Source organism: Chelonoidis abingdonii, chromosome 4 (genome assembly GCF_003597395.2).
Source record: "Chelonoidis abingdonii isolate Lonesome George chromosome 4, CheloAbing_2.0, whole genome shotgun sequence".
Classification (NCBI taxonomy): Eukaryota; Metazoa; Chordata; order Testudines; family Testudinidae; genus Chelonoidis; species Chelonoidis abingdonii.
The window spans coordinates 32312211-32337255 of record NC_133772.1 but is presented as its reverse complement, the minus strand read 5'-3'; the positions used below and the strand labels follow the sequence as shown (position 1 = coordinate 32337255).

At 44.5% G+C, this 25045-nt stretch overlaps 1 protein-coding gene across 1 annotated transcript in view; it reads right to left on the bottom strand.

The window, feature by feature from the left end:
• Nucleotides 1-25045, bottom strand: part of DAGLA (diacylglycerol lipase alpha) — a 46522-nt gene that overhangs the window by 3229 nt on the left and 18248 nt on the right. Inside the window, exons 6-18 of the mRNA XM_032781195.2 lie at nt 24522-24656; nt 22522-22599; nt 20619-20743; nt 19067-19223; nt 18661-18744; nt 18413-18490; nt 12975-13055; nt 9864-10006; nt 8301-8369; nt 7078-7150; nt 4825-5021; nt 4325-4454; nt 2931-3112 (exon numbers count right to left, since the gene is read on the bottom strand). Of these exons, the coding sequence (XP_032637086.1) occupies nt 2931-3112; nt 4325-4454; nt 4825-5021; nt 7078-7150; nt 8301-8369; nt 9864-10006; nt 12975-13055; nt 18413-18490; nt 18661-18744; nt 19067-19223; nt 20619-20743; nt 22522-22599; nt 24522-24656 (1532 nt within the window). The remainder of the gene's footprint in view (nt 1-2930; nt 3113-4324; nt 4455-4824; nt 5022-7077; nt 7151-8300; nt 8370-9863; nt 10007-12974; nt 13056-18412; nt 18491-18660; nt 18745-19066; nt 19224-20618; nt 20744-22521; nt 22600-24521; nt 24657-25045) is intronic.

Here is a 25045-nt window from a genome sequence, read left to right as displayed (position 1 = left end):
CACTGTCAGTTAAAGCTCTCAACTGCCACAAATTTAACCCATCAACCTGTACCTAGTTCCCTGAGTAGCCTCTCCCCTGGATGGAAGTGATGGAAAGTGAAGCAGCAGCAGGCTCCAATCCTGGACTGCCCCATCTCTGACCCTCCCTTTCACAGCACAAGGCTTGAGAGAGTAACCTCCTCTCCCCTTCACCCACCTCCAAAACAAGATTAGCCTCACATTATTCCACTCTAGAGTCTGCTCTGGCTAGAACATGGAAGTCTCTCTCCTCTGGGTAGTCAACAGCCTCTTCCTCCTCTCTGCTTGCTCCTACCTCCCTCTTTTTGGCCTCATTGTGGCCTTCACTAATCACAGAATCAAGGAGTGGAAAGGACCTTGAGAGCTCATCTAGTCCAGTCCCCTGCCCTCATGGCAGGACTGCTCCCTCCTCTGGCTGCTCTACTGTCATGGTTCTGCCCCTGCCTACCCTTTCACTCTGTCTCAGGTGATGGCTTCTGCTCAGGGCCTAGAATCCCTCTGTTTCCAGTCTGCTCCCACTTTCTCATCTCATCTTTTTCTTCAACTTCAGATACTACTCAGTTTTATCCCAGGGTGCATACTTCAAGAGCCTTAATGACTCCATCATGTTCGGCCTCCCTACATGGAAGCCAGATAAGTGCACGGCTTCCTCTCAGCTTCCTTTACCTGAAATCTCAGAAACAGAAGTCCTTTTCTGGGGTAGAAGTGGCGCCTTCAAGCACAGCTCCGTCTCTTCACCCCCATTTGCTCCAAGTGTCTATAGTCTTCCTCCTCCATCGCTCATGTCTGCAAACTGGCTATCTCCAATGCAACCATATTCATAAGTCACTCACTTCACATTTTCTGCAATCTTCATCCAAGTCCTCTCCTCTCTCACCTTGACTACTGCAACTCTCATTCTGTGGCCTCCCAGTCCCAGCTCTGCCAATCCCAGCATATATACGCATATGCCCCAAACCCTCACACAGGTACAAATGAGTGCAACCACACTCATTTCCTTTCCCCTACAAAATTCCACTGGCTCCCCATCTCGTTCTGACTGAAAATTACCTTCCTTGTTTTTATAACTCCCAATGGTCTGGCTCCAGCCAGCCTCACAGTCACTGCCTACTCCCTTCCCAACTCTCTGTGCCCCGGCCTGCTTCCTGTCCATCACTAATCTGGCCTCCCTCACTATGATAGCCTTCTCCTCTGCAGCTCCTGCCAGCCTTCCTGCGTTCATCTGCCTTGCAGTCTCTCCATTTCACATTTCAGCTGAGAACACACCTTCCCCCCTTGCCCATGCCTCTGTACTTCTCTCTTCCTCTGCAATTTTCTGTAATAACTTTATTTACGCTGTAAATAATTTTGGGATATACTTTACATAAGGAGCTATACAAAATGTAGCATTCTGCTCACCATGACAGTCTCAGATAGTATCTATTACCATTGATACCATCTATTACTACCAGCACAATCATATTTACAGGGTACTGGAAAAGAGAAATCTACCCTGCAGGGATGCAAGCTTTGCCCCACCACCAAATCCCAGTCTTGTCCCAAGGGAAACTCCTTCTTTGCCCTGGAGTAAGAAGGAAAGTTGCCATGTCCTTTCACCACTGGGTTTCACTTTGCTGTATCAATGGACTTTTGGCATGATATGATCTTTATTTCCTAGGTAAAAATCCCACTTGAGCAGCTACTGCATCTATACTTCACACGTGGGCTAGTCACAATTTTCAAAGGGTACTTGTGACACTGGCAGCACAAGTGCCAGCTCATGCCAAGGCCTTAGGTCTCAACTGAACACTGACAAATATATAGCTGGAAACCAATCTGGCTCCACTGTGTGTTGGTATCGTTAACATAGGTATTAGAATATGCAAATGTGCTTAGACTTTATGAAATGTTTATAAACTGATGCTTGCATTAATCTCACTTATAATATTTGTATCCCATGTTATAAGTTAATATTTAAGTGTTTGCTCTATAACTGTAAAAGTGTTTGCTCTGTAACTGCAAATCACCAGACAGGAGAGAGGCATTCACAAAAGTGAAATACTACTTCGCCTTCGGACATGTTAGCTCTGGCCCAACAAAAGAAAGCCCATCAACACCAGACAAACCATTGTGGAACATCAGAGGACAAAAGACTTTGTTAGTTGCTTCCACCCACCCATCTCCGACCCTGCTCATGAAGAGAAGACAATTCCTCCCAACAGCTGAACTTGCAACTCAAAGCAGAAGTGGGGAAGGAATAAAAGGCCCTAACAAGGAGAAACAGTATCTTTTACACAAAAGATCCTCAGTGCCTGGTCTGGATTAGCCCTAAAGGACATACACAGCTTGCTTATTATAGAAGCTATTATTACCTTTTGAAACTTAACACTGGAACTCATTTGTGTGTGTGTATGTGTTTAGCTACTTTAAACGTTGTAAATAACTCTCTTATTTCCTTTTCTCAGTTAATACGTCTTTAAATAGTTTATTATAGGACTGGTTGCAAGTGTCGTCTTTGGTGTGAGAACTAAGATGCAATTGACTTGGGGTAAGTGACTGGTCCCTCAGGATTGGGAATAACCTGAATATTACTAGGATCTTTGGTTGGAGGAACCATCTATCAAAGGTAACCTTACCTTGGTGCCAAGATAGATCAGAGTTCACAAGGGGACTGTCTGTGACTCCACGTTAAGGCTGAGGTAGTGCTTCAGGAGTTAACACTTGATAATAGCTTGGTGAAATCTAAGTACAGAACTCACAACCAATTTGGGGTTTGTGCCCTGCTCCTTAACAGTCCATACGGGGGTTGGTCTCATGCTCTTGAGTGAGCCACTGCAGGACAGCTTGGCAGTGACCAGGGATCCTGTGGGAGGCAACAACCCCTCCACAGGCCTTGGGTAGAGTTTTCAAGGAAATTAAAGGCATATCCTTACTTGACGCTGCTGTTCTTTCTGTCCACTGTTATGGCTCCAATCCCAATCTGTAATGAGGGTCCGCTGGGCAGGGGCTGATTCTGGAAGATCAATTCTGGGTTGAGATCCACTTCTGTTGGACTCACCATCACTTTGGCTGCAGAAAGCAAGGCAGTTTTGCCCTTGTTGTAATTCTCCAAGACCTAGTCAAAATAAGATCAGCTTTGCTCAGTGACCGTTTCTGTTCTGACCTCTGAACATCCCCCAGACAAACCAACTTATCCCCGATTTGCTTCTTATCATCAGCTTTTGCAAGCCTAGAGGGATCTCAAAGGCAAGGATCATACCTAGGATCACACACGCTGATATTATACAAATATTGACACTAAAGCCACACTGTCAGTATGTACTGCTGGAACCCAGCAGGGGGAAAGCAACTAGGGACCCTGCCTGTGGTAGCCCCATGATTAGCAGAGCCTAGGAGACCTGGGTAAAGCTATGTGCCACTGCCTCATGACTAGGATCTGTATTTGTATCATTCTGCAGCCCTTACCCATGTGTGGTGGAAGGCACTCAGATAAGCAGTCCCATTGAGGGTTGTAAAATCAGGCCCAATGACTTAAGACATGTCCTACTGTGTGACATGTAGATGCCTAATATTCCCTCTGTAGCACAGCGGAAAGATTCTACAGAGGCTCTAGCATGTTGGGAGGTGCTGGACAACTCAGGGACCTCTACACGTGTCACTGCTGCCCCACTGAGGAGGTTGTGGCTTATTAGATTAACTCTGAATACATGAGCAGTCCTTTGGCAGAGAGAGGTAGGGTGTGAGATAGGCAGGTTCTGAAGGAAGGAACCAAGGAGCAGACAAGACTAAGGAGACAGCTGAGGCTGGGGTTCACACTGTGCTGTTTTGGAAATGCAGCACGGTCAAGTGGATAGGCACTTAACGGGGACTCAGAAGACCCAAGTCCTATTTTCAGCTCTGCAATGAATGAGCTGTGTGACCCTGGGCCAGTCTTGCCCACTTTCTGCTTCAGTTTCCCTTCCCACTCTTTGACCACCTTGTCCATTTAGACTGTAAGTTTTCTGGAGCAGGGACTAGCTCTGACTATGTGTATGCACAATGCCTAGTACAATGGGCACCAACCTTGGTTGGAGCCTCTCAGTGTTACTGGAATACACTACTCTGTATAAGAGTTGTTAAAACCAGGTGCCAGCATGTGACTTTTTGACTCTCCAACAAGGGCATAGCTTTGGTTTGGAGCAGCTGAGTGGGGACTCTACCAGCTTACGTCCTCGTTCAACCTCCCCATCTCCTGCCACTCCCAGGGTCTGAGACTCAGAAGCTATATTGCTGTGCTGAGTCTCCCTTTACCCTTCCTGAAATCAGAGACTCAGACACTCAGCATTACCTTGTTGAGCCCCTCCATGACCACATAAGGGAGGTGTTCATGCAGCATTGCTGGGGAGATGATGACTTCATTAAACGCTTTATTGTCGCCCCAAATTGCAAAGTAAGTGGGATCCTCCTGTTCACAGCAACTGAAATAAAAGTCAGGGATCAAAAGAAAGGGAGAGATGGAGACATGGGAGAGCATGTGAGTCAGAGAGAGGCAAGGAGGGAGAATGTGAGGAGACAGTGGGGGCCAGAGACAGAGAACAAGAGGATGAGAGGAGTGCGGTAAAAGAGAAGAGACGTTGAGTTAATATACTGCTGCCACTGCTCCCAATCCTGATGCAAGATCTCCCCTCATTCTATCTCCTTCCCAGGACAGACACAACCATCACAGGATGGTGCTAAATAACTCCCACTTACAGACAAAGCAAGCTTGGGTCCCTTTCCAAAACTGAAGTGTGCCTCCCCACCCCGGGCACTGGCTTGCAGCATGGCTGCAGCTCCAGCTGTACTTACCAGCACTGCTCGGCAGGGTGATTGTGCACCACATGGATGATGCGGCCAGGTGGATAGAGTGGCGTACTGGCAGACAGGGCAATAGTTAGGTCACTGGGGTAAGTCCAGAGACGGCTACTGGTCACTGAATTCCCTTCAGTCTCTTCTGGGAGCTCTGACTTGGGTATACACTTTGTGGCACCCACGATGATTCGCCACTGTCCAAGAAGAGAGAAAGGAGGAGAATGATGTGATGCAACAGATCGTGATGCCAAAATACAGAAAGGGACAGTGTGGAGATGAGAAAAAAAAATAGGATAAAAAGCCAGGGGAGAAGGGGGAACACAGTGTCATATTCCTAAGGTCACTTCACATTAGACTGTTGCTAGGTTTGGTTAAACAGAATACACAACAGCTTAAAAGTGTCCCAAAACAACAAAATCGGGCTTGCACCTTTATTTGCCCTTATTTGCTTAATCAGAAAACAAAGGAAAGTTAAAAGGTCTCCTTTGCTGAAGGTTTCCTTAGAGGAACCAGAGACATGACGTGAAATTGTTATCAGCCTGCACTGGAGGGCCAGGTATGGTGAATCTTTTACAAACAGATATTTTATCATACGTATTCATTAGGCATTTGAGTTAAGTAGACATTAGCAACAAAAGAAAGAAAACAAAGTTCTAAAGAATCTGCATGAAAACCACTTCCCCTCTCAGTTTCACTTCCCTGGTCCTTGTGAAATCATAATCTCAGCAGTTTTATATACCTACACAACACTGAAAGACAAGCAGCATAGACAACAGCTGAATTTCCAATGTGAAAAACAGGCAGAGAACAAACAACCCAAACAAACAAAAAAACTCTTTCAAGCATGTCACACTAAACAACCACACAAAAAGACACAGAGTCCTTTTTCTCCATTTACAGGTCACCTTTAAAATCCTTGATATTAAAACTGCTACTAGTGTTAATAAGGCTTCTGTTATCCCTTAGATCAGGGGTGCCCAATCTATGGCCCACCAGAGCATTTCCTAAGGCCCATAGCCTGCTTCAACATAATATACTAATGCCAATTCATTAGCATTTGTTTATATCATTTTCATTTACACAAGTGTGTAAATAGACAATACTGTACCTAGAAACATGTTATCTAAATACACATGGAAAAAGCTGAACTTAAAATAGAAATCAATACAGGTGACTTTAAATCTTATTAAAACAGGTTGAATCTATTTGGCCCACACAAGGTTGTGCTTAGGTTTATGTGGCGTGACAGACCCAGGCTAGAGGGGTACAGGAGTCTGGTAAAGGGCAAATATACTGGTCACTGGATGAGTAGTTTTCTGATCCCTGAGTGACCAGAGCAGGGGCTGCACTAGAGTAATCAGGAACTTGCTAGAACCAATTAAGGCAGACAGGCTGATTAGAACACCTGCAGCAAATCAAGGCAGGCTAATCAGGGCCTTTGGTTTAAAAAGGAGCTCACTCCATCAGGTGAGGAGGAGTCAGAGGAGGGGAAGTGCATATGAGGAGCTGGGAGCAAGAGGTGCAAGGAGCTGAGAGGGAGAGGGTGTGCTGCTGGAGGACTAAGGAGTACAAGCATTGTCAGACACCAGGAGGAAGGTCTTGTGGTGAGAATAAAGAAGGTGTTTGGAGGAGGCCATGGGGAAGTAGCCCAGGGAGTTGTAGCTGCCATGCAGCTATTACAGGAGCACTATAAGCAGCTGCAATCCACAGGGCCCTGGGCTGGAACCCAGAGTAGAGGGTGGGCCTGGGTTCCCCCCAAACCTCCCAACTCCTGATCAGATACAAGAGGAGTTGACCCAGACTGTGGGTTCCACGAGAGTGGGAGATCACTCAGGTGATCAAATCTGCCAGTAAGTGCAAGACCCACCAAGGGAGAGGAGGAACTTTGTCACAGTGGTAATAAGGCTGGACATCACTGCCTTAGAATGCTGGCATTTCCCAGTCTGCTGGAAATGAATCTTTACGACATAGTATACATTTAATCCTCCATCTCCAAAGGGGTAACATAATCTACTTAACCCAAAACTGCAACGAAATAGACACCATGGAGCCATGGGTATAAAACTCCACACCCGCTCCATTACTTAGTCCGTTACTGGCTATTGCTCGCTAAAGGCCAGGAAGAGCTAGCACTGGAGTGTGAGATCCTAAACAGATTCAGCTCAGGACACCACCTATTTATTCGGTCTGGTGTTTCCATGCAAATAAATGTCAAGGCTTTTCATTCCAGGTGGATTTGAATCTTCTTACCTTTGGTTTGTTACTTCTCTGGAGAACATCAAGAAGCTGCCGGCGAAATCCCTCTAGCTGTGAAAGACCAATCCTGGAAGAGAGAGAGAGAGAGAAAGGGTGTTAGCTACAACTGCACAGGTGACTCCCAAGAAGTAAGCACCACAACAGAGGTACCAAGGAGAGGTGGGACTGACAGAACAGAAGAGTGAGATACCACAATACAAGAGATGGTACAAAGATTTGGGAGATGCCATGATACAGATGACCCAAGAAACATCACAGAGATGTGAGATTACACAATATAGGTAACTATGTGTAAGAAGCCACAGATAAATTGATAAGATAGTATATGGGTATGATATGTGACAATACAGATAACCAAGGAGATGGATACTGAGGTGTGAGATGGCATGAGGCAGGTAGACAGTACCTAGTGTGATGTCACAACACGAGGAACCAGGAAAATGGTTCAGAGATATGAAAGACTACAAAACAGGTAAGCCAAGGAGATGGTACAGCAGTATAAGACACAACCATATAGATCATCAGAGAGACAATGGACAAATGAGAGATGTCATCATATAGATTACCAATAATAATAATACTCAGTACTTCAGGGCGCTTTTCCTCCAGAGATCTTAAAGCATTTTATAGAAGTGGGTCAGTATCATTATCCCCATTTCAAAGATGGGGGGAGACACACCGTGAATTGATGGTAGAGCTGGGAATAGAACCCAGGTCAACTGGTCCAAAGCCCCAGCCATTAGGCCACACATCTCCAATGTGATGATAAAAAGGTGCGAGATATCCAACTCTAGGTAACCAGGGAGAGGGTACAGTGCTCTGAGATGACAGAGCACATGGAACCAGGGAGACAGTACACAGGTGCAGGATGACACAATACAGATACCATGAAGATGGCACAGATATATCAGATGTAATAATGAACATAATTGTGAAGTCAGGATATTCACCTTTTTACTCATACAGGCAACTGAGAGAGAGGGGAGGGATATGCCAAAACACAGGTGTGTGATACACCAATAAAGGTGTCCAGGTAAAAGATACAGCAATACAGGTAACTAGGAAAAGAGGGACAAGTAAGAAGCACATGAGGACAGGTAATGAGGAAACTGGAGATAGATATGATCTGGGGGGATGGGGGTCAGACTGGAAACAGGTGCCTTTGGTATAAAACAAGTGGATACTGAAGTGAGGAATTCAGAGATTTATCAACTTGCCTGGGGACTAGATCTTTGCCAAGCACGACAGCAGTCACAAACTCTTTTGAGTACTCCATGGCATCCTCACTGGAAGAGAAATAGGATCCAAAAAGAACAAGAAGGATTTCACTGGCAGAGACTGGCACTCCATGGCTAAATTGCTCTTTGCCTCTGAAGGGTCTGATTTCCAAGAGGCTGGATTTGGGGATTGTGGTGGTGTGCTGGCCACAATTTCTGTTCCTCACGACATCTGGGGTTTCTACCTTGCTCCACAGGTGCTAGGCTTGAAATCCACTCCCCGTGCCACAGGCGCTATTAGCCCTTGCATACACTTGGGAAAGGAAGTACTCAAATATTATGCCTCAAATTGAATCTCCCATAGTCTTCGGATGGCCAGGACACTTGAGAGAGATAGGAAGGACAGAACACCCCATGATCTTCTGAGACTGACACTACATGGTGCTTATGGGATTAAGAACATCACTTTCTGCACCACCCCATCCCCGCTGGCCCAAGGTAAGTGAGCCAAGGCTCCTAGATCGCTGTTCATTATGCAGATTTATATCTTCATTGGCCTCTCTCCGAAACATGGCCTCAGTAGCAAGAGGTCAACACTACTGACAGAAGTCAAATGACAGGGTCTACAGACGTCACTGCAAACCACGTTAGAGTGCAATGAAGATCAGAAATATGATAAGTGGAGGCATCCCCTAGAGCTATTGGATAGTCTGAGGTCTAACAGCACACTCTAGCCATGGTTGTGTCTACAACAGCCTAATAGATTTCTGCCAGGGGAAATCTGAATAGATAAGCTACAGAGTTCCCTCAGTGACTATCCTGGGGAGTAATCCTTTGGACAGTCACTGCAGAGGACATTCTGTCCAACAGATAGTGTGGAGACTCCTATCATGGTAACTGTCTTGAAGGATAATGCCCAGAGTGATTACCATAATGGGAAACCTCCCTGGGTGCCACAGAGACACAGGACTATCATCATGGATGACTCTCTGCAGCTGCTGTAAATACCCCCTGCAATGACAGTCGTGACTGCTCAAGGGACCCCACCCCTCTCTACATCGGTCAAGATGGGTGATTTTTTTTTTTAAAACTACTATATGAGTCACCTGCTGTATATCTATCTGCAATGGACAGAGGAGCACAGCGCCCTGAATCACATAATATGCAATGAAGGATGTGGGAACGGAAACATTGTCTGGGCTGCCCGCCTCTTGACTGTGGCTTGCGCTTGCTACTGTAAACAGGGTGAAGCTATAGTATTAGCCAGGGGACTCCTGTGCCATGTGACTCCACAGATTTAGTGAGTGTCTGGGGCAGCTGTCCACCTGGCATCAAAACCAAGACAGACAGAGCCAGGCCTGTTGGACACAACCAACAGCAACATCAGTTTCTATAGTAAATTGCCCCCCATGGCTGTAAGTTCTTTAGGGCAGGGATTGTCTCTTGCTATTTTTCAGTACAAGACCAAGTACAATGAGGCCTTGGGGTGCTATCATAGTACAAACAACACACAATTATGATCAGCTGCAACCCCCTAGTCGGGTCTCATCTTCCAACACATACCTCAGCAGCCCCCCTGGGGGAGAATAGGCATAGCACTTCAGCGATGGATACTGCGGACGCAGCAGGAAGGACAGAATGGCAGCTGTGCCTGCCCCTAGGGAATGGCCCACCACAATCAGCCCATAGTGTTTTGTTCCTCTGCCCTGCAAAACAAAGACCAGCTGAGATACTGGAAGAATTTGGGCACCTTTCTACAATGCTCCCCTGGCTCAGCAAAAGCTGACTCTCCCATGCACTAGTGCTCCAGACCATCCCTCCTTCCACCAATGGAAATTAATTATGGCCTGGTAGGATGACACTTTCTGGAGTGGTCGTGGAATTCAGATTCCATGCCGCCTCAGTCTAGGATACAGAATGACAGTTCCACCAAGCAAATCCCATCCCTGCCCCAGAAGGACCCTTCTTCTGAAGTGAAAGTGGAATTCCCTCAGTCCTAGGAGTCACATCAGGAATTTAGTAGGGGCTCAGCTATGCCCCATCTCACAGATGGGAGTAGGACACTTTTGTTACTACCTGTGAATCTGTCTCCTTATAGCAGGGAACCCATGAGCCTGCAGACATAATGCGGGTAACCACATCCACTACCATTCATGAGGCAACTTGAATAATTTTCAGGACAAGGGGGACTAGTTCCAGAAATCTTTTCAGAGGGAAAACTTAGAGATATGTGCGACGAGAATAACCACAGATACATATCTAACAGACTGGGGTGCTCCCAATGGGCTGCACACTTGCCAGGAAAAATGGTCTACTCTGGAAAGGAGGATGAATATAAATTTGCTGGAATTGAGGGTGATCGGGAAGGACATGGAATGTCTAGTTCCCCTCTTGACCTCATCTAGGTTCGGAGTGACAATTATGCAATAGTAGCTTACTTAAATAGCCAGGAGGAATTTCAATCTCTCCTCCAAGAATAGAGACTCTATGCATTTTACACTGGTGGAAGCTGCTGGTTTTGGCCACCTAAGTACAAAGCAAACACCACATTCAGGCCAAACAGCTGAGTCAACAGACTCTGTGCTCATGGAGAATGGGAAATTTTGAATAGACAACCTCCATCCGTTCATCTTCAGGAATGAAGAATTCCACAGATCAATTTGTTTGCCTTGTTGGACTTTTCTTGTTGCAGTCACTGGGAGAGGAAGGCATGGAAAAATCGATGCATTCTCAGTTCAGCAGTCTGGTCCCCTAACGTGGGCGTTTTTTCCTTTCCCGTTCCTTGCTCACGTAGCCAGAATACTCCTGAAGACACCAAGATCTGGCCGCACAGTCCTTAGTTTTCCCGGCTCTTAGAAATGTTGGTTTGTTCCCTTGAATTCTATCTCCCACTAAAGGTCCAATCAGATGTCAAAAACTGAGAAATTCAAACTAGTGCTTGGAACTTGGATGGCTGCATCTTCTGGAGTTTAGATATTCTCAATAGCTGGCAGACTTACTCTTGTAATAAAAAAAACCTCTCTTCTGAGCTTTACTATTGCATTTGGTGTAAAGTCAGAAGTTGGAAGCTCTAGGCATGGTCTGAATCATAAAGCTTACTAATAAAAAGCTATGTTGGCTTTATCAAAGCTCTGAGTCTCAGTTCTCTGCATGACCAACAGCAGCACTAGGGGCCCCTAGGCTATAAGGAAGGTTTACCATCACATCCTCAGAACTCCATGTTTATCAATTCAGCGTTCAAACTTTTCTCCAATTAAGATGGAAAAATCAAATCTGGTACTAGGACACAAAATGGAACTATTAGAAGCAACCTCTACAATAGTGCTGGGTTTTTTATCAGTTTAAAGTAGCATTCTTAAATGGCCAACGCATCTACTAGGAGGGTAAATGAAACAAATGCTTTGTCCATCAAAGAACCATTTCTTTAGCTTCTTTCTGGTAAAGTTGTCCTTCAGACAGCACTTGACTATTTCACAAAGTTGCTTTCCCAGAGCATGTTAATGGAGACATCTCCTTATTTTCCCAAGGGCCAGATCCTACTGAGCGACACCAAATTACATCTGCTGAAGATTGGACCTATCATATTTAAAACAATCTTACCAAAAGGAAGTCAAATTAAATTGCCTTGATGTGAGATGGATGATCAAGTATTATTTAGACAGGAACAAAAACAAGATTTGTGTGTACAAGGTGCAGGAGAGAATTGAGGTATCAGAACTTCTAACACCACTATATTCTTTCAAGTCCAGGCAGCAATTATTGAGGTCTATGGAACAGTAGGAAAATTTCCTTCTCATGAGTAAGAGCTCACTGAAGAAGGCCAATTTCCACTTTCTGGGGTGAAAGAAATAGAGCATCATATTAAGAAATCATCAGAGTAGTGACCTGTGCATCCCTCCATCCATTTACCACCCATTAAAAGATGGATATCTCATTGGGGTATTTGGCTATCAAGTCCTGCAGTCTGCCATCCTTCCTTGATCCCTCTTTTCCTTCTTCCTTTCCTTTTTGGTTTCTAGATTGCTTGCTAAATCCCAATAGTCCATCTTCAGATCAAGGCCTTCTTTGGACATGAGAACAGGGCAATATTCTCATAGCAGGGAATCTGACAGTCCAGAGAAATCCTCCCTTAGCTAAAAGTTAACCATTCTGTCACTGTGGTATAATTTACATTCACTTTGGAGGACAGCATTCTGGAGTTGTGGTATGTTCTTCTTCATGGTATAGGAAGATCAGCTCATGCAAAAAGTATATATCTGAGCTGTCCAGATGAATGCTAGTGGGCATTGCTTCCCAGCAGTCTCTCTCTAAACTAATGGATTCCATGGGCAAGAGATTTTAGTCTTATTGATATGTTTCTCTGCTCAGTGTCACTATAGGATGACATCCTGTTTTTAGCCTTGCCTCAAGAATTAGCTCTGGAGCTACGCAGGACTGGTGTGGAGAACCTGTCAAACAGGGAGCATGGAGGAAACAAGGACATTCGAGTAACAGGTAACAAGTTGGCACTCTGATAGCTAGGATCACCAGGAATCAGAAGAAAGCTTTGAGTGCCTGGGACCAATTCTACTACAGCTGTTTCAGGGAAGTGTGGATGGAGGGACAATACCAGTGGCACAGGAGAATCCTGTCTCCTAAACACTCTGCGTCGGGCACAAGAAAGCAAGGACTCACCAAGTCACGTCCAAAGGCTTGAGAAAGCACCATTTCCTGCTCCAATTTCTTCTTGATGTACTCAGCAGACAACACCATTCCCTGAGGGCAGACACCAAGAAGCATAGACCAAAATGTGATCATTAGCATATCCGCACAGTCTCAACACACAGAGGGCAGCAAATTACTGAAAGGAGTTAGTGAGCTTTCCAGCTAAGGCTCTGGACTGCACCCAAGAGGTGATGGGGGAAAGAACTGACTCACCCTTTCATTTCATTTGGAGAGGAATTAACTGGGGTATCAGCAGGTATGTGTCTAGTTAGCAGGGTTGTGGACTGCTATACAGTAGCAGAAGTAGTAAATATTTATATTACAGTAGCACCAGTAGCGTAGCTGGGGGGGAACGGGGCAGTGGCCGTTCCACACTGAGCATATGTGGCGCCTTGTCAATTTCTTGGCGCCTTTTTTTTCTCCCCCACCCAGAGGGAACAGGGGGAGCGATCAAAAAAAGGAAAAAAGAAAAGGCGCCACCTGCTCCAGCGCTTTTACTCACCCAGCAGCACTGTGAGTCTTCGGCAGCATTTTGGCGGCGGGTTCGTCAGTGCCACCGAAGACACCCAGAGCGAGAGAAGGGGCCGCTGCCAAAGGCCCAGAATGCCGCCAGGTGAGTAAAAGTGCAGCAATGAGTGGCGCCTTTTTTTTTTTTATTGCTCTCCCTGTTCCCTCCACCTGGCTCCTCCACTGGGTAGCACCCAGAAGCTCCAGTCAGGACTAGGGCCCGCTGTCATTCTGAAGTATGAACCCAACATATCTTTGAAAGTTTTCTGACACTTGGAACAGTAGGCCATCTATCTTTGGTATTTAAGTCACACAAGAAGTCTCTGGCAAAGCGGCAAATTGAGCCCGGATCTCCTGAGTGCTAGCACCTTAACCATGTTCCTCTCTAATTTCAATCTGTCAATAAAAATGTTAACTATTCTAACAAGTTAACAGGAAAATAATGAGAACATCAAGGTTCTTGGTATGCTTACTAGCAACAGAGAGTGAGAAAATTGTCTACAAGCCGAGATGGGAAGAGGAATGGGGCCACTGATGAATGGATACTGAAGACATGGGAGTGGGTTTGCAGTTGTAAACTATTTGGGGGACTTTAGTTGGGTAGAATCTAGAAACTTCTGGAAGGTGGCTGGGAACAGATAACACAGTTCTATAGAAAGCTGGCCAGCTCATCTTTTTTGTCTGCCTTCAGTCTACGTAGTGTTGAATTCAGTACATGGCTGTTTCTCATTCTATCCATAGTAAATATTGAGGCTGCTGATCCATACTGCAACACATGATCAGTCTCTAATGATTAGCTAACACTGACGTATGACTGTGATGGGGTATACAAACCCCACACTGCGATGGAAGGGATTAAAGGAGTATCCTGGGCCCAGCTAGCCCTACCACTCCAACCCAAGAACATGGAGACACAGGTTAAAAAGGGAGCAACCCATCTCAGAAGGGAGAGGCTGGGAAGGAGTCCAGATCTATCCAGAAGAATCCTGCCAAAAGGAACTGGAGAGGTCTCCCAGAGGAGACAAGAACATATGCAGAGCCCAGCCGGGGCCAGCAGGTTTTGGTTTCCTTCTTTTTTCTTCTTATCTGAGACCAGAAGCAGTGGTAGGAAGCGACCCAGGGAAGGTAGCTCAGAGGGCCCCCCACCAGAGACGAAACGCTGCTAACTTTCCTAGGGCCCTGAGTCGGAGCCCGGTGGAGTAGGCAGGCCCAGGCTCCCCTACCACTGCCCTCGTAACCAGCAGACACTTACCACTAGATTCCTCTGCTCCCAGAGGACCTTCTTACAATAAATCACCTGACTAAATCTGCCTAAAGGTGAAGAATATGATAGGAAACAAGGGACTGGATGGACTGAAATAACTAAAACATCTCTAAAGTAAAAAATAAACACTGTCAAATTTTGTTCATTAAGATATAAGGGATCCATGTGCATTGCAAAAATGGGTAGCAACTTGGGTTTCTTCAGATTTTTCAAGACCAAATGTGTCACTGAACGGAATGAAACTGGTATTGAAGAGGAAAAGCAGAATACTTATGAATCTGTGAACCTACAAATAAGACATCTGTGATGCTAATATCATCATCAAAAAGTAGCTATCAGGATCATTCAAGCCTCTGTTCCAGGCCTTCTGACAGCTCTTTAACTTCAACCTCATTCAAGAACAGTCCTTGTTCATCTTTAACGTCAATAGGAATGTCTGAAAATCAGGTCACTTATTTAGATAACCAATATGGATTTTAGGCTCCTATTTTTGAAAATCCTGACCTGAATCCATGATGATATGCTACTACTGGGTTGAATTAGTCAGCCTTATAGATATATTCTTGATACTGATAGTCTAATGCACACAGTCATTTTAATGTTATGGAACCATAGTCATAGCTTCATCATTGTCGTTAGAGCGGCATTTAGTTTTCCTGTTAAACTGGGATGTCACACTGTAAGGTATGAAGAAATAAAAAATGGGGCCTAATTTAAAAACTGGCACATTATTGGTAGAAGGCAGAGGGAAGAATTTGGGGAGTTACAAGAAAATACTTTGTACTGTTCTGTAGTTCTAAAAAGTTTGCCCGCCCCTACTCTAGCTCAAAACCCCTTCACATTTTCCACATAGGTAAATCTCGCTGAAAATCCATATGCTGAAAATCCACTGGAAGAAGGCAGGTTGTAATTAATCGTTATTAGGAATTGTTGTATCTAGCTGACATAGTTAAAAGAGCATGAGATTTGTCATGGCCATAACTTTTAAGGCTTTTTGTTACAAGTCATGGTCCCTGTCATCCAGACTAGCTTGCTACTTTCTTCTTTAGCAATTTGGCTCGAGATACGTTCATTGCACTGGACCATGAAAGAATAACCTGAGTTTTAAGAGGATAAGATGTGTGACATAATATCTTTTATTTGACCAACTTCTGTCGGTGAGAGAGAGAAACTTTTGTGCCACAAGGAGCTTTTCTATGGCTCCAAAGCTTGTCTCTATCACCAACAGAAGTTGGTCTAATAAAAGGTATTACCTCACCATCTTGTCTTTCTAATATCCTGGGACCAATATGAATACAACTAGATTGAGTTTTAAGGGCATTTTGCTCAATATAATGTAACCCTATGACTTTTTTGAAATTACTTTTCCCATAGATTTGTGATTTTACACTACTTTTTCAATGATAACCAGCCAACCTTGAATATAGATATAGTCAAGGCCCCAGCAATAGCTCAGGTCATTCTTAACTAATGTAACTATGACAACAGATGTGACTGAACCACTCCCTTCCTACTGTAGTTGTAATGAATCGGTGGTAAGGTCAGCACAAACCTGTCAAGAGTTTCCAACTGTAGATCACATGATAAACTGTGCATGAAACAGAACAGTGAAGTGGCTCAGCAAATGGAGGTGGGTTATTCCTGTTATTTGTGTATGTGTGAAAAAGTAATCAACACAAAACAACTTATGGTGAGTCTCAATACTGCCATATACTTTTGTCCAAGATACATGTGAGTATGAATGAAGCACTTCATTTATTTTCACTTTAACTTTAGATTTTTATACAATATATTAAAGATGTATCAAGAGACATACAAAATATTATCCTTTTAGTCTTTCTTGGGAGCCAATAGCATTTAATTATCTAGTCATTCATATTAATAATAGTCAGAACCATCAACAGAAATTCTGAGCCCCAGGCCAGGGCCTTTCCTAAGGGGGTGGGGCCTGGGGCGGAAGTGACATATCTGTTACTTCCAGGACTGCCTGTGCTGGCCAATCACACCAGCTTGCAGGGCCCGGACCGGTCTCACATGCTTAGGAGCCCTGCGGCCCATCTGTGTGATTAAAAAGGGCCTAAGGCTCCCGGATACCACCACCGCTACTGTGGCAGCAGCTGGGGGCCCCTGGGCCCTTTTAAATTGCCTGGGCCCCTGGGCAATTGCCACCTTTGCCCCCCTACCCCTTCCCTCAACATGCCTGATAACAGTATTTTAAAATATAGTTGTATTTGTCTTTGCTATTTATTAATAGGTGATAGCTAAGATATGAAAAATATTGTCAAAATGATTTTACAATTATAATTTGATTTTATAAAATAAAAAATAAACTAACCTTTTTAACTTATATCTGAAGTTGCAAAGCCATTAATCAAAGAACAGCAAAGAAAATTTTAATAAAAAGGCCAAACAAATACAAAAAGAAAAAAGCAAATGCTCTGATAAAATATGTAATAAAATCAGACATATTTATGCAAATATTCTAAAAAGATCAAGAGAAAATTTTTACCTGTAACATGGATTTTAGATTTGCACAATATATAATAAGATACTTGTAACTTAGATTTTTAGTTTATTAATGTCATTTTCATTTGGATTTAAATTTTATCTTTTTTATTTCATAAAAATTGTTTACAATTATTATTATACTACGTAATTTTGAACAAAATGCATTAGTTCAACAGTATGTTAGCGCTAACTCCTTTTGATAAGCATAACATTTAGTAAATGAAACAAGCAGCATAATTTTAAATTTCTGAATGCCAATTATATGACAAAAACATTACCTCATTTATTTCTGAATATTATTTTGTTATGCTGATTAATTTTTGTTACTTCGGAAGCTTAAAACACAGCATTCACATTTACAAGAGCAAGAATGCAACCTTGGTTTCAACAATATGACCCCATTCTGCAAGCCTATCCATAGATATAATCCTTAACCAAACACGGAGTCCCAGTGACACAGAATGCATCTGAATAAGAACTACCTGCATGAGCAAGGCTTCCAGGATCAGGATCTTACATCTCTATCCAGCCAAGGACTTAAGCATGTGCTTAACATTAAGCATGGGATGAGTCCCTTTGACTAACATACTCGTGTACTTAAAATAAAGCACAGGCTTTAAATTTAGCACTTTGCTGTACTGGGGTCGAAGGTGTGGTCTACATCAACAAAATGGATTTAATTACACCAGGCCAGATCTCTAAAATAGACATGCTGCATCAATTTTGTTACATCAATGTAAGTTTTCTCAATAGAGACGAGGCTCTGGTGTGGGTCAGTGACCATCTGCCTTGCAACACTGAGACTGTTACACTCTGACAGAGCTAAATGTTTTTTTCTTTCGACTGAGCTTTTCAGAATTTGCTGTCAGTGATTTTGTTTTTCACCTTAACAGATTCCTTTTATTAAAGTGGTATTTTTATCAATTATGTATCTTTCTTTTCTTTGATTAATGGCATAGTGACCTTAGAAGGTTTTGGGGGTTTTAATAATGCCACTTGGCCATGATATGGCCCCTTTTTTAATCCAAGGCTCTCAAATAATTAATGACTCTTACAACATTTTGGGGGAGAGGGGTTGGGATTACACTGTAAACTTCGAAGGCCAAAATAAGCAGGATTTTCTGAGTACCTTGTGTCCCAGCCAGGTTCCATGGTGACCTTCAACTGGGAGGCGCTCTGCATCCCCCGTCAGGTCAGTCAGGGCATCCTGGAGGGAGAGAATCCAACACAGTTCAGAGAGTGAGAGAAAAGAAAGACAGCAAGAGTGTGAAATGAGCTCTCTGCTTATACCGAAGGAGATTCTCAAGGACCAAGCATAAGCTGGTGCATGCTGGTGAGGGTGAGTACCAGGGGACTCCCATCACAGAGCACACATACCTTTGGAGACAGGGTTCCTCGGATGCTGATGACCACCTTCTTCTTCTCATGGTCCACAGCCACATAGAAAGGAGTTTCATAGACCTGGGGAAAATGCATTACTCTGTTAAAACCTTCAGCCCCACCTAGCTGTGATTTCTCACACACACACACACACCCCTCTCTTTTCCTTCCCAGCTAGAAGGAAGCAGACCACCTGCATGACAGATCTCCCCTCTAGACTGTTCAAGGTCAGCAGCAACATAAAGACTTGTATACACATGGTGTGGTCAGTCCAGAGGGGGATCTCCAGTGCCAGGGGAATGGCTTAGGGGTCTTCCAGTCATGCTAGAGAGCACATAGCTGTCAGGGGGAAGTGACTGGGGAACATGTCCAGAGTACAGCAGGTGCCACAGAGTCTCCTTACCGCATCATGACAAGAGGTGTAGACAATGTCCACTGAAGTCATATTCTCATCTAGGAAGTGGCGACGGATAGCGATGGCGTTGCAGCCGCAGCAGTTATCCTCCTCAATGGTGACACTAGGGGCATAGCGGGGCCGCGAGGGGCAGAGACAGCAACATCTGCAGAGAAAAAAAAATACTCTGAGGAAAAAGGAAAGGTAGGGCTTTGGGAAGAGGGGAGGGCAAGCAGGAGAGGCACTGAGCCAAGGAAGGGAAACAGGGAGATACTGTGTGGGTTTGAGAGACTCTGCATGCGAGTCTCTGGCCATTGTTTTTTATGCACTGGTGCCACGAAGCTGGAGCATAGACAAGAAGGCACAGGCATTTTTACCGCCTAACTGTGACCTGAGTAGGTTTAGATGCCATGGCAGTAAAAATGCCTGTGCCCACCTATGCTATAGGTGGAGCTGCACCCATCCCAAAAAATGCTTAGTTTTCCCCAGAGTAGACACACCCTCTTTTTCAGTATCAGGATGTAAAATCATGCGGGGGTGCAATGTTGCTTGTGGACACCAGGAGGAGCAACAGTGCAACTAATGACAGAAGAATCAATATGACTGCGGGATCTTTGAACCCTCCACAGCTTTGAACGCCTGGAGGGATGCTATACCTTTGTTACTGCAATCCCAAATGTCTTGTAATAGACAAAGAGGCCATCCCTCATTCAGGTCTATGTCCGTAAATAACAAAGCCGTTCTGAAGGCTAACCACCAAACCTTACCACCAAAAGGACCTGAAAAATGTCTTTCCCTACACCTCATGCACAGATGACTGAAAAGTGGACAGACTCTTATTAAAAATGTTCCTAAAAATCAAAACAGCTTCTGGACTGAGACTGTGCCTGAGAAGCGTAGCTCTCCACACACACCCCTCCCCCCAAAAAAAAAAAAAAAAAAAGAGTAATGAGAAAGTTCCAAGCAACTGAAAATATAAAATGTTTACAATGAAAGTGCTACCTCCCTTCAACTGGAGTGCTGCTACCTGGAGATGACCATGCTAGTCCTGGCATCAGAAATAAATCCCAGACAGCAAGGAGCACAGTTCCTGGCCAAATCTCATTGACGCCAAATGTCAGCTCCTTGCATTTCCGTGCTTCCCAGAGCTGTGAGATGGCAATTCTGACTCAGTGAATATCATCTTAATCAATTCCCCATGCTGGCTGTATGAAGCACATAGGTCTGGCAAGGTCTTTAGCATGTCAGAGAGGGCATACTGAGACACAGTCTGGATTATTTAATAGGGAGGACAGATGAGCAGTGGAGAGTAAGGGACTGAAAAGAAAGAATGGGAAGGGATGGGGAAAGTAATGGAGAAGAAGAGAGCGAATGGAGACTAAGAGGAGAAAGAAAAGAAAGAAGGAAAGAAGCAGAGGTGAGGAGAAGAGAAATGGAAAGAAAGGGGAGATGGATAAAACAAAGGAAAAAGGAGGGAAAAATGAAAAGGGGGAGAGAGGAGGCAAAATGGGTAGAGCAAATGAAAGTGAAGGTAGATGGAGAGGCAGGCAAGGCCACTCACGAGCAGGATCTGGCCAGGCGACAGAGTCCACAGGTGGGCTTCCTCATCAGGTACATGGGCCAGCCATAGGCAGCCAGGGCAAACAGCATATAATAACAGACCTCTTTGTACCGCAGCATCTCTTGCTGAAAGAGACAAGAGAGATTAAGTGCCCTTCATATTCTCTTTGGTGCCGCTTGCCTCACCTTGCCTCCCTTATCCAGCGCTCTCCCCACCAAGAACTCCCTAATATGTGTTAGGGACGTGCATACTTGTTTCCTCTTGGTGTCTGCATATTACGTCAGCCCTCCCTATCCCCACCACCAGAGCAGCTACAGACCTCACAGTATATCATCAGTTGCCTTGTGGAGGGCATATTGATCATCCTGGGCCAGATCCTCCACTGGAGTAAATCAACCAATCTACGGCAATTAACACCAGCTGAGGCTCTCACCCATAACTGTTTAATAACGTTTAGAATTAGATCTAAAGATATTCCTGCAGCACATCAACAAACTATCAGACTTTTGCAAGGGAAGCCATTCCACAGTGGTCTTAGCTCTATTACACTGAGGAGATCTCGGTGCCAGTCCCAGTCCGTACAAAACCCAGAGTGCCCTGCACTGCCCTAATTGAGGAGAGGAGACACTAGATTACTACTTGTCAGTAACAGGATCTCTCTAGCACAGGGGTTCTCAAACTTCACTGCACTGCAACCCCCTTCTGACAATAAAAATTACTACACAACCCCAGGAGGGGGACTGAAGCCTGAGCCTGCCCGAGTCCCGCTGCCCCGGGCTGGGGGCCAAAGCCCCAGCCTCACTGCCCTAGACGGAGGGGCCTGTAACCTGAGCCACACTATCCATGGCCAAATCCGAATCCCTCAGGTTTTGGCTTCAGCCATGGGCGGTGGAGCTCGGGCTTCAACTTCAGCACCAGGCCCCAGCAAGTCTAAACCAGTCCTGGTGACGCCATTAAAACAGTGTCACAACCCACTTTGAGGTCCTGACCCACAGTTTGAGAACCGCTGCTCTAAATATTGTTCCCACATAGCCACAGATGGTCATCGAGATGCACAGAGATGGAATTGTAAAGCCATTCTTCTAGTCCAGGGCCATGTGCCTCAATGCATGTGTGGATCAGTGCTGACCTTGTCTATGAAAGGAGACACATAGACAATTCTCCACCTGTCTAGAATGAGTGGCAGTCTGAAGACAAAGTGGAACCCAGCGGAACAGAATGGAACTACAGGTAGATTAATCACAGAATCACTTGATCTGAAAAGACGTGGATTGTGTCATCTACCTCAGCTCTTCTGCAACAATCCAGGAAGATGGCCAACGTGTGCCCTGTTAAGGGCTGCAATGGCAACATGCCGGGAGATCAAAAGCCAAACAGAATTTGCACAAAATAGGATAGATTTCAGCTGTTTTCAACTTCATTAAAGAACTGCAACCTGCAGACACTACTGGTTCCTGCATGCAATGTTCCGTCTTGATGTAGGTGGCCTTCTGCTCTGATCAAGATAGAACCCTGGTCTATGCTGGTAGCACTTTCTTATGTAAGTCCTGTATTAACACCCTGCCTGTGTCACTGACTCCACATTTGTGGCCTTGGAAAAGTCAATTAATTGCTCTTTCTCCTCCAAGTGGGATAATACCACCTACTTCATAGGGACATGGTAAGGATAATGCTTTAGAAAGCTTTGAAAGACCCAGGCAAGAGCTAAGCTTTATTGTTATCATCATCTAATACGTCTTTTTCATCTTTAATTTCCTTGATTGTGTAAGACAGACAGAGAAATAAATGAAAGCATAAACACCAGCTAAGAGACAAAGGGAAATGAGCTATAAGAAGACAATCAGTTTGCTGTTTGTTTTATGGATCTGCATAGAGCAGGTGAGTTCATGGGCTGGTGACTTACCGAGTTTTTCAGATCCAGGTACTTGGTGTTCCTGGTCACTGGCATCCCAGACAAAAAGGCCAAGATGTCATTGTTTGCCTGTAAATCACACACACATATGGGTGAGTTCCCTCCATCCACAAAAACATAATGGCTGTGCACAAGGGAAGGCAAGTTCCCATTGTTCCATGCCAACACAACACATTTTCCCTACCATCTGGTCAGCTTTCTGAGCTTATTTTTGTTCCAATTCCACCCAGTCTGATCTCTAGTCCCTCGATTTTGAATCTCTCTCATCACTAGCATGACAGCCTTGAAAACTGGGGTCCTGGACCACTTTGCTGCCATGGCACTTTTCTGCAGGGGTATCCAATCAGCCAAGTTCAATTTCAGTAACTCCCTGGGTACAGTAACTATCCATAATATTCCTCCTGTCATTTTGGCTGGATACAGGAGTCTTCTCTACCCAAAAGTATAGGGGCCTAATCTTGATGTACATGATTAAATAATTATAATGCATCACCTGGGGGTGGGAAACTAAATCTGCATATATCACCCGCCTACAAAAAGAAAGGGGTTATGAGGTTTAATTCCTTAATGGAATCATAGAAATGTAGGATTGGAAGAGACCTCAATAGGTCATCTAGTCCAGCCCTTTGCACTGAGGCAGCACTACGTATTATCTAGAGTAGGCAATCCCCAACAGGTGTTTGTCTAACCTGTTCTTAAAATAGATGGAGATTCCACAAGGTCCCTAGGAAATTAGTTCCAGGGCTTAACTATCCTGACAGTTAGTAAGTCTAACCTACTGTCTAACCTAAATCTTCCTTGATGCAATTTAAGCTCACTTCTTGTCCTATTCTCAGTGGTTAAGGAGAACAATTTTAGCACTCTCCTTTTTATAACAACCTCTTACATACTTGAAGACTGTTATTATCTCCCCCTCAGTCTTCTCCTTTCCAGATGAAACAAATCCAATTTTTTCAATCTTTTCTTGTAGGCCATGTTTTCTAGACCTTAAATCATTTTTGTAGCTCTCCTCTGGACTTTCTTCAATTAGTCCACATCTTTCCCAAAGTGTGTAGCCCAGAACTGGGCCCAGTATTCCAGTTGAAGCCTTATCAGTGCTGAGTAGAGTAGAAAAATTACTTCTTGTGTCCTGCTTACAACACTCCTGCTAATACATCCCGGAATGATGTTTGCTTTTTTTTTTTTTTTGCAACATTATTACATTGTTGGCTCACATTTAATTTGTAATCCACTATAAACCACAGATTCTTTTCTGCAGTACTGCTTTTTAGGCAGTCGTTTTCCATTCTGTATTTGTGCAACTGATTATTCCTTCTGAAATGCAGTACTTTGCATTTGTCCTTACTGAATTTCATCCTATTTATTTCAGATCACTTCTCCAGTTTGTCAAGATCATTTTGAATTCTAATCCTATCCTCCAAAGCGCTTGCAATCCCTCCCAGCTTGGTATTGTCCACAAATTTTCTTAAGGTACAGCGTAAGTCAATATAACTTACATCGCTCAGGGATATGAAAAATTCCCCTACAAGTGACACAAGTTTCCCACCGACATAGCTTCTTCTTCTCACCGAATTCTCCTATCAGCATAGTGGATTTTCACCAGATGCACTACAGTGGTGCAGCTGCATCTGCACCGATGTAGTGCTGTAGGGTAGATTTGCCCTAGGTGTACTCACTATGCAATTGTCCAAATCATTTCTGAAGATAGTGAATAGAATCAGAACCAGGACAGATCCCTGCATATAAAGCACTTTGAGAATCTCAGATCAAGTTGCAGAAGAACTAAGTATTTTATATTTAATTCACAACCCAGTGACTGGTAACAGCCCATCATACAACCGAAACAAAGTGGGCACAGCCACGGGGTTCTCACACACTGAGGCAGGTAAAAGCAACAGGTAAAACAGGGGCCAGGTGAAAACGAGTGAGATACATGCAGTCTCAGAACCCACATTAGGACAGTGCAATCCGGACACACTCCATGCGCTCACCTCATCCAGCACTGCATTACGCTTTGCCCTCTGCCGCTGACGCAGGAGGACCAGGCCCGCAATGATGTCAGACGGGACTATGTCAAGGTCTCGGAAAAACTCAGCAAAAAGGTAGGCAATTTCAGAGTACGCATCCTGTGGAATCCAGAGAGAGAGGAGGGTTACGGAAGAGGAGTTTGGGGGAAGGAGCAAGAGGGAAAGAGTGAGTAGGAATCAGTATGGCAGCGATGGCCTCATTCCCAGAGCACTCTTTGGAAAACATTCCCAAGGGGACCTCATGGGAAAAAGTCTCTGGTCTAATTATTATTAACATGTATTATTTATATTACAATACCATCTAAAGGCCTCAGCTGAGACTGGAGCTACACTGTGCTGGATGCATGAATGTTAAGAGACAGTCCCTACAATCAAAACAGACAAGAGGGAGGAGAAAAGACAGTTACTCACCTTGTAACTGTTGTTCTTCGAGATGTGTTGCTCATATCCATTCCAAGTAGGTGTGTGCGCGCCGCGTGCACGTTCGT